At 39.0% G+C, this 10,559-nt stretch overlaps 1 protein-coding gene across 1 annotated transcript in view; it reads right to left on the bottom strand.

Annotated features, from left to right (window-relative positions):
- LOC120042705 (ubiquitin-conjugating enzyme E2 D4-like) overlaps positions 1-6,464 on the bottom strand; it is a 16,479-nt gene extending 10,015 nt beyond the window's left edge. The window contains exons 1-5 of the mRNA XM_038987501.1: positions 6,278-6,464; positions 5,618-5,681; positions 4,631-4,662; positions 4,409-4,486; positions 4,187-4,305 (exon numbers count right to left, since the gene is read on the bottom strand). Of these exons, the coding sequence (XP_038843429.1) occupies positions 4,187-4,305; positions 4,409-4,486; positions 4,631-4,662; positions 5,618-5,681; positions 6,278-6,301 (317 nt within the window). The 5' untranslated portion in view covers positions 6,302-6,464. The remainder of the gene's footprint in view (positions 1-4,186; positions 4,306-4,408; positions 4,487-4,630; positions 4,663-5,617; positions 5,682-6,277) is intronic.
- Between the last annotated feature and the right edge of the window lie 4,095 nt (positions 6,465-10,559).

The raw sequence follows: 10,559 nt of genomic DNA, 5'->3' as shown, positions 1-10,559 counted from the left end.
GTTGTGATTTAATGACTTCAGGTTACAGTTATAGGAAGGTTGTAATATTGTGCATTTAATTTGATCAGGCCTATAGGAGCCGGGTTCGTAATGTTGTCCCTGATTTAAATGCTCAGGTCTCATAGGAGGGTTGTGTAATGTTGTGATTTAATGATCAGGTTTACAGTTATAGGAAGAGTTGCTATATTGCTGATTTTATAATGATCAGGTTATAGGAGGGTTTGTACTATTGTGATTTAATGATCAGGTTATAGGAGGGGTTGCTAATGTTGTGATTTAATGATCAGAGTTTATAGGAGGGTTGTAATGTTCGTGATTTAATGATCCGGATTATAGGAGGGTTGTAACATTGTGATTTAATGATCAGGTTATAGGAGGGTTGTAACATTGTGATTTAATGATCAGGTTACAGTTATAGGAGGGTTGTAATGTTGTGATTTAATGATCAGGTTATAGGAGGGTTGTAACATTGTGATTTAATGATCAGGTTATAGGAGGGTTGTAACATTGTGATTTAATGATCAGGTTACAGTTATAGGAGGGTTGTAATGTTGTGATTTAATGATCAGGTTATAGGAGGGTTGTAACATTGTGATTTAATGATCAGGTTATAGGAGGGTTGTAACATTGTGATTTAATGATCAGGTTACAGTTATAGGAGGGTTGTAATGTTGTGATTTAATGATCAGGTTATAGGAGGGTTGTAATATTGTGATTTAATGATCAGGTTATAGGAGGGTTGTAATATTGTGATTTAATGATCAGGTTATAGGAGGGTTGTAATGTTGTGATTTAATGATCAGGTTATAGGAGGGTTGTAACATTGTGATTTAATGATCAGGTTATAGTTATAGGAGGGTTGTAATGTTGTGATTTAATGATCAGGTTATAGGAGGGTTGTAATGTTGTGATTTAATGATCAGGTTACAGTTATAGGAAGGTTGTAATATTGTGATTTAATGATCAGGTTATAGGAGGGTTGTAACATTGTGATTTAATGATCAGGTTATAGGAGGGTTGTAATGTGATTTAATGATCAGGTTATAGGAGGGTTGTAACATTGTGATTTAATGATCAGGTTATAGGAGGGTTGTAACATTGTGATTTAATGATCAGGTTATAGGAGGGTTGTACTATTGTGATCTAATGATCAGGTTATAGGAGGGTTGTAACATTGTGATTTAATGATCAGGTTATAGGAGGGTTGTAACATTGTGATTTAATGATCAGGTTACAGTTATAAGAGGGTTGTAATGTTGTGATTTAATGATCAGGTTATAGTTATAGGAGGGTTGTAACATTGTGATTTAATGATCAGGTTATAGTTATAGGAGGGTTGTAACATTGTGATTTAATGATCAGGTTATAGGAGGGTTGTAATGTTGTGATTTAATGATCAGGTTAAAGGAGGGTTGTAACATTGTGATTTAATGATCAGGTTATAGGAGGATTGTAATCTTGTGATTTAATGATCAGGTTATAGGAGGGTTGTAATATTGTGATTTAATGATCAGGTTATAGGAGGGTTGTAACATTGTGATTTAATGATCAGGTTATAGGAGGGTTGTAACATTGTGATTTAATGATCAGGTTACAGTTATAGGAGGGTTGTAACATTGTGATTTAATGATCAGGTTACAGTTATAGGAGGGTTGTAATGTTGTGATTTAATGATCAGGTTATAGGAGGGTTGTAATGTTGTGATTTAATGATCAGGTTATAGGAGGGTTGTAATATTGTGATTTAATGATCAGGTTACAGTTATAGGAGGGTTGTAACATTGTGATTTAATGATCAGGTTACAGTTATAGGAGGGTTGTAATATTGTGATTTAATGATCAGGTTACAGTTATAGGAGGGTTGTAACATTGTGATTTAATGATCAGGTTATAGGAGGGTTGTAATATTGTGATTTAAATGATCAGGTTATAGGAGGGTTGTAACATTGTGATTTAATGATCAGGTTACAGTTATAGGAGGGTTGTAACATTGTGATTTAATGATCAGGTTATAGGAGGGTTGTAACATTGTGATTTAATGATCAGGTTACAGTTATAGGAGGGTTGTAATATTGTGATTTAATGATCAGGTTACAGTTATAGGAGGGTTGTAATGTTGTGATTTAATGATCAGGTTACAGTTATAGGAGGGTTGTAATGTTGTGATTTAATGATCAGGTTACAGTTATAGGAGGGTTGTAATGTTGTGATTTAATGATCAGGTTACAGTTATAGGAGGGTTGTAATGTTGTGATTTAATGATCAGGTTACAGTTATAGGAGGGTTGTAAAGTTGTGATTTAATGATCAGGTTATAGGAGGGTTGTAATGTTGTGATTTAATGATCAGGTTACAGTTATAGGAGGGTTGTAATGTTGTGATTTAATGATCAGGTTACAGTTATAGGAGGGTTGTAATATTGTGATTTAATGATCAGGTTACAGTTATAGGAGGGTTGTAATGTTGTGATTTAATGATCAGGTTATAGGAGGGTTGTAACATTGTGATTTAATGATCAGGTTATAGGAGGGTTGTAACATTGTGATTTAATGATCAGGTTATAGGAGGGTTGTAATATTGTGATTTAATGATCAGGTTACAGTTATAGGAGGGTTGTAACATTGTGATCTAATGATCAGGTTACAGTTATAGGAGGGTTGTAATGTTGTGATTTAATGATCAGGTTACAGTTATAGGAGGGTTGTAATGTTGTGATTTAATGATCAGGTTATAGGAGGGTTGTAATATTGTGATCTAATGATCAGGTTATAGTTATAGGAGGATTGTAATGTTGTGATTTAATGATCAGGTTATAGGAGGGTTGTAATATTGTGATCTAATGATCAGGTTATAGTTATAGGAGGATTGTAATGTTGTGATTTAATGATCAGGTTAGTTATATGAGGGTTGTAATGTTGTGATTTAATGATCAGGTTATAGGAGGGTTGTAATGTTGTGATTTAATGATCAGGTTACAGTTATAGGAGGGTTGTAATGTTGTGATTTAATGATCAGGTTACAGTTATAGGAGGGTTGTAATGTTGTGATTTAATGATCAGGTTACAGTTATAGGAGGGTTGTAATATTGTGATTTAATGATCAGGTTATAGGAGGGTTGTAATATTGTGATTTAATGATCAGGTTATAGGAGGGTTGTAACATTGTGATTTAATGATCAGGTTATAGGAGGGTTGTAACATTGTGATTTAATGATGAGGTTATAGGAGGGTTGTAATATTGTGATTTAATGATCAGGTTACAGTTATAGGAGGATTGTAATGTGATTTAATGATCAGGTTACAGTTATATGAGGGTTGTAATGTTGTGATTTAATGATCAGCTTATAGGAGGGTTGTAATATTGTGATCTAATGATCAGGTTATAGTTATAGGAGGATTGTAATGTTGTGATTTAATGATCAGGTTACAGTTATATGAGGGTTGTAATGTTGTGATTTAATGATCAGCTTATAGGAGGGTTGTAATATTGTGATCTAATGATCAGGTTATAGTTATAGGAGGATTGTAATGTGATTTAATGATCAGGTTACAGTTATATGAGGGTTGTAATGTTGTGATTTAATGATCAGGTTACAGTTATAGGAGGGTTGTAATGTTGTGATTTAATGATCAGGTTATAGGAGGGTTGTAATGTTGTGATTTAATGATCAGGTTACAGTTATAGGAGGGTTGTAATGTTGTGATTTAATGATCAGGTTACAGTTATAGGAGGGTTGTAATGTTGTGATTTAATGATCAGGTTACAGTTATAGGAGGGTTGTAACATTGTGATTTAATGATCAGGTTATAGGAGGGTTGTAATATTGTGATTTAATGATCAGGTTATAGGAGGGTTGTAATGTTGTGATTTAATGATCAGGTTATAGGAGGGTTGTAATATTGTGATTTAATGATCAGGTTACAGTTATAGGAGGGTTGTAACATTGTGATTTAATGATCAGGTTATAGGAGGGTTGTAATATTGTGATTTAATGATCAGGTTATAGGAGGGTTGTAATAGAACATTCTACAAGTGTTGGATGGAACAATGCTTTAACATGGAACAGGCGTGTCATTTCTACCAGTCAGCCAGCTACATTGTGGCAGCATGTGTAGTGAAGGAACCAGGCGTGTCATTTCTACCAGTCAGCCAGCTACATTGTGGCAGCATGTGTAGTAAAGTACCAACCCAGTTCTCTCACCTTTTGATACAGTTAATGCTGGAGACCACTGGGATCGCAAGATGTCCAAGCAAATGCTCCCGTTACTGTTGATGTTTGGATGATAGATCTTTGTTGTGAATGCTACCTGTAGAAATATGGACATGGGTTTATGTTCAATTTATCCACGAGGACCATTCTTTAGCAACAGTTTAATGATGTAATGACCTCCATAACAAATCAATTCTTACCTTTGGTGGCTTGAAGGGATAGTCGGTGGGGAAGTGGATTGTGAGAAAGAAGACCCCACTTTGGTACGGACTATCACCCTAGGAATAACAGGAACAGATATACATTGTTATAAATGATGAAAATGTACAATAAAATGATTTCAATACCCATTCATACCTATTGTTCAGATGACCCATGTTGCAATCATTAAACCACACACATTCTTTTGAAGTCATACTCACTGGCCCCATTATTGTTGCTTGCCAATGGAACACTGGAATATAGAAAGAGAACATGTATTAGGCCTATAGAGCATCACTTCACCAGGTAGGGCCTATACAACCAGTCCCTCTAGGTAGGGCCTATACAACCAGCCCCTCCAGGTAGGGCCTATACAACCAGCCCTAGTCCCTCTAGGTAGGGCCTATACAACCAGCCCTAGTCCCTCTAGGTAGGGCCTATACAACCAGCCCCTCCAGGTAGGGCCTATACAACCAGCCCCTCTAGGTAGGGCCTATACAACCAGCCCCTCCAGGTAGGGCCTATACAACCAGCCCTAGTCCCTCTAGGTAGGGCCTATACAACCAGCCCCTCCAGGTAGGGCCTATACAACCAGCCCCTCTAGGTAGGGCCTATACAACCAGCCCCTCTAGGTAGGGCCTATACAACCAGCCCCTCCAGGTAGGGCCTATACAATCAGCCCCTCTAGGTAGGGCCTATACAACCAGCCCCTCTAGGTAGGGCCTATACAACCAGCCCATCTAGGTAGGGCCTATACAACCAGCCCTAGTCCATCTAGGTAGGGCCTATACAACCAGCCCTAGTCCATCTAGGTAGGGCCTATACAACCAGCCCCTCTAGGTAGGGCCTATACAACCAGCCCCTCCAGGTAGGGCCTATACAACCAGCCCTAGTCCCTCTAGGTAGGGCCTATACAACCAGTCCCTCTAGGTAGGGCCTATACAACCAGCCCCTCCAGGTAGGGCCTATACAACCAGCCCTAGTCCCTCTAGGTAGGGCCTATACAACCAGCCCTAGTCCCTCTAGGTAGGGCCTATACAACCAGCCCTAGTCCCTCTAGGTAGGGCCTATACAACCAGCCCTAGTCCCTCTAGGTAGGGCCTATACAACCAGCCCTAGTCCCTCTAGGTAGGGCCTATACAACCAGCCCTAGTCCATCTCCCCTTCACCGGATATAGACTACATTACCCTCAGAGTCCTAAACTTACAGTCCTCTCCCACGGGTCCAGCAGAGCACTGTGCTGGCGGATCCCTCTGCAGGTCATGAAGCTCCTAGGGGACAAAACAAGTCAGACAAGTAGTGCTAAGGGTTACACATGAAACTGAAAGTTGTCCTTGAGGACTAGGTCAGATACATTTTAAATCCACGAAAAAGCTGGGTTTCTTAAACATGTCCCTAGTCATAACTTTATTCGTCGATATATTTGACTGTAATAATGATAGGCCTACTTCATAATGCCCTGCCTTAGCTACAACCTCAAGTCAAATTAGACTAGTTATCATTACAACATGAACAGGTGCTGCGCCTAAATAAGAGTATTTAGCATCAATAGTCCTGGAGATGGGTTGAATGGCTGACAAAGAAAATTACAATCTAGTTCAGAGGTGGTGCCATACCATGATATCATGCTAAACATTAAGATTGTGGGCCGGGTTAATTAATTGTTAACTAGCCTCCTCGTATGTGTGCAGTCTAACTAGATAGCTAGCTACATGGTTAGGATTCGTTTTGAAATGAACCAATTATCTAGCTAGCGTAACATTAACAAACATTAACTTTCGATAGATGACGTTCGGTTCGGTGAGGCTAACGTTAGTTAGCTAGCCACCCTGGCACAGCTAGCCACAATGCTAGCTAACCATCTTACCTTCTGTATTCTTTTCAGTGCCATGGTGACCAACTTAGTCAAATGCCCCTAAGTACTCGTCGACTTCGTATTTTCTTAGATGTCTACTTTACTAGTATTGCTTAAAAGGTAAAGGTATTTTATTTCCCTGAGTAGATCGCCAAGACAAGGGTGTGTGTTTGTGGTTCTCTATTGTTTCCGCTTTCTGTTTACGGTCGGCTATAAACAAGGGGGTTTGGGGGATTGTAGTTCCTCTTCGGAAAATGTAGTTTTGTTCCGCTCCCAGTAGCATTATGCACAATGCATTTCTACCTTTCAACAACGATTGATTATTGAAATAACATATTTCAATCCCAGAACAACAGCAAAGGACCTTGTGAAGATGCTAGAGGAAACAGGTACAAAAGTATCTATATCCACAGTAAAACGAGTCCTATTTCGACATAACCTGAAACTCAGCTCAGCAAGGAAGAAGCCACTGCTTCAAAACCGCCATAAAAATCCCAAACTACGGTTTGCAACTGCACATGGGGACAAAGATCGTACTTTTTGTAGAAATGTCCTCTGGTCTGGTGAAACAAAAATAGAGAATTTTCGCCATAATGACCATCGTTATGTTTGGAGGAAAAAGGGGGAAGCTTGCAAGCCGAAGAACACCATCCCAACCGTGAAGCACGGGGGTGGCAGCATCATGTTGTGGGGGTGCTTTGCTGCAGGAGGGACTGGTGCACTTCACAAAATAGATGGCATCATGAGGTTGGAAAATTATGTGGATATATTGAAGCAACATCTCAAGACATAGGTCAGGAAGTTAAAGCTTGGTTGCAAATGGGTCTTCCAAATGGACAATGACCCCAAGCATACTTCCAAAATTGTGGCAAACTGATTTAAGGACAACAAAGTCAAGGTATTGGAGTGGCCATCACAAAGCCCGGACCTCAATCCCATAGAAAATTATGGGCAGAACTGAAAAAGCGTGTGCGAGCAAGGAGGCCTACAAACCTGAGTTAGTTACACCAGCTCTGTCAGGAGGAATTGGCCAAAATTCACCCAACTTATTGTGGGAAGCTTGTGGAAGGCTACCTGAAACATTTCACCCAAGTTAAACAATTTAAAGGCAATGCTACCAAATACTAATTGAGTGTATTCTGACCCACTGGGAATGTGATGAAAGAAATACAAGCTGAAATAAATTATTCTCTCTAATATTATTCTGACATTTCACGTTCTTAAAATAAAGCGGTGATCCTAAATGACCTAAAACAGGGAATTTTTACGAGGATTAAATGTCAGGAGTTGTGAAAAACTGAGTTTAAATGTATTTGGCTAAGGTGTATGTGAACTTCTGACAAATGATTAGGACATGTATTCACCTTCATTGGTGTTCCATGATTAGGACATGTAATCACCTTCATTGGTGTTCCATGATTAGGACATGTAAACACCTTCATTGGTGTTCCATGATTAGGACTAAGGTGTATGTACACTTCTGACAAATGATTAGGACATGTATTCACCTTCATTGGTGTTCCATGATTAGGACATGTAAACACCTTCATTGGTGTTCCATGATTAGGACATGTAAACACATTCATTGGTGTTCCATGATTAGGACATGTAAACACCTTCATTGGTGTTCCATGATTAGGACATGTAATCACCTTCATTGGTGTTCCATGATTAGGACATGTAAACACCTTCATTGGTGTTCCATGATTAGGACATGTAAACACCTTCATTGGTGTTCCATGATTAGGACATGTAAACACCTTCATTGGTGTTCCATGATTAGGACATGTAAACACCTTCATTGGTGTTCCATGATTAGGACATGTAATCACCTTCATTGGTGTTCCATGATAAGGACATGTAAACACCTTCATTGGTGTTCCATGATTAGGACATGTAAACACCTTCATTGGTGTTCCATGATTAGGACATGTAATCACCTTCATTGGTGTTCCATGATAAGGACATGTAAACACCTTCATTGGTGTTCCATGATTAGGACATGTAAACACCTTCATTGGTGTTCCATGATTAGGACATGTAATCACCTTCATTGGTGTTCCATGATAAGGACATGTAAACACCTTCCTTGGTGTTCCATGATAAGGACATGTAAACACCTTCATTGGTGTTCCATGATTAGGACATGTAAACACCTTCATTGGTGTTCCATGATTAGGACATGTAATCACCTTCATTGGTGTTCCATGATAAGGACATGTAAACACCTTCATTGGTGTTCCATGATGAGGACATGTAAACACCTTCATTGGTGTTCCATGATAAGGACATGTAATCACCTTCCTTGGTGTTCCATGATTAGGACATGTAAACACCTTCCTCGGTGTTCCATGATTAGGACATGTAAACACCTTCATTGGTGTTCCATGATTAGGACATGTAAACACCTTCATTGGTGTTCCATGATTAGGACTAAGGTGTATGTACACTTCTGACAAATGATTAGGACATGTATTCACCTTCATTGGTGTTCCATGATTAGGACATGTAAACACCTTCATTGGTGTTCCATGATTAGGACATGTAAACACATTCATTGGTGTTCCATGATTAGGACATGTAAACACCTTCATTGGTGTTCCATGATTAGGACATGTAATCACCTTCATTGGTGTTCCATGATTAGGACATGTAAACACCTTCATTGGTGTTCCATGATTAGGACATGTAAACACCTTCATTGGTGTTCCATGATTAGGACATGTAAACACCTTCATTGGTGTTCCATGATTAGGACATGTAAACACCTTCATTGGTGTTCCATGATTAGGACATGTAATCACCTTCATTGGTGTTCCATGATAAGGACATGTAAACACCTTCATTGGTGTTCCATGATTAGGACATGTAAACACCTTCATTGGTGTTCCATGATTAGGACATGTAATCACCTTCATTGGTGTTCCATGATAAGGACATGTAAACACCTTCATTGGTGTTCCATGATTAGGACATGTAAACACCTTCATTGGTGTTCCATGATTAGGACATGTAATCACCTTCATTGGTGTTCCATGATAAGGACATGTAAACACCTTCCTTGGTGTTCCATGATAAGGACATGTAAACACCTTCATTGGTGTTCCATGATTAGGACATGTAAACACCTTCATTGGTGTTCCATGATTAGGACATGTAATCACCTTCATTGGTGTTCCATGATAAGGACATGTAAACACCTTCATTGGTGTTCCATGATGAGGACATGTAAACACCTTCATTGGTGTTCCATGATTAGGACATGTAATCACCTTCATTGGTGTTCCATGATAAGGACATGTAATCACCTTCCTTGGTGTTCCATGATTAGGACATGTAAACACCTTCCTCGGTGTTCCATGATTAGGACATGTAAACACATTCATTGGTGTTCCATGATTAGGACATGTAAACACCTTCCTCGGTGTTCCATGATTAGGACATGTAAACACCTTCCTCGGTGTTCCATGATTAGGACATGTAAACACCTTCCTCGGTGTTCCATGATTAGGACATGTAAACACATTCATTGGTGTTCCATGATAAGGACATGTAAACACCTTCATTGGTGTTCCATGATGAGGACATGTAAACACCTTCATTGGTGTTCCATGATGAGGACATGTAAACACCTTCCTCGGTGTTCCATGATTAGGACATGTAAACACATTCATTGGTGTTCCATGATTAGGACATGTAAACACCTTCCTCGGTGTTCCATGATGAGGACATGTAAACACCTTCCTCGGTGTTCCATGATTAGGACATGTAAACACCTTCATTGGTGTTCCATGATTAGGACATGTAAACACCTTCCTCGGTGTTCCATGATTAGGACATGTAAACACATTCATTGGTGTTCCTATACAACCTATACAACAAATAACATTGTCGCTGTGGTAGAACATTTATTTTGATTGGCGATTTTCTGCATGTATCAGAGTACCATTATGTAGCCTGATTTCAGATGTTTCCATGTAAACATGATTATTAGGCAAATCGTTCTTGCAAAGCATGTAAACGTTTTAATCAACTATTATATTAATCCGACTATCCACAATAATCGCGTTATTATATGCATGTCACCTTTCTCATTGGCGCTGCCCATGTCACAGATACAGAAACGTTTTGCAACTGAATCGGCATCATATTACACCCCTGCTGTATCCTGTAAACGTGACGATTCAATTTTGACTTGATTTTGAGTGCAGATTGAATTTGATGATGATTGATTACTAATGCCTGGCAAGCAAAGTCTGTGCTCGCAAGTTGTGTCTGACTATCACGTGACGAG

Source organism: Salvelinus namaycush, unplaced genomic scaffold, assembly GCF_016432855.1.
Source record: "Salvelinus namaycush isolate Seneca unplaced genomic scaffold, SaNama_1.0 Scaffold746, whole genome shotgun sequence".
NCBI lineage: Eukaryota > Metazoa > Chordata > Actinopteri > Salmoniformes > Salmonidae > Salvelinus > Salvelinus namaycush.
Note: the sequence above shows the minus strand (reverse complement) of the source record. Positions and strands in the feature narration are given on the sequence as shown.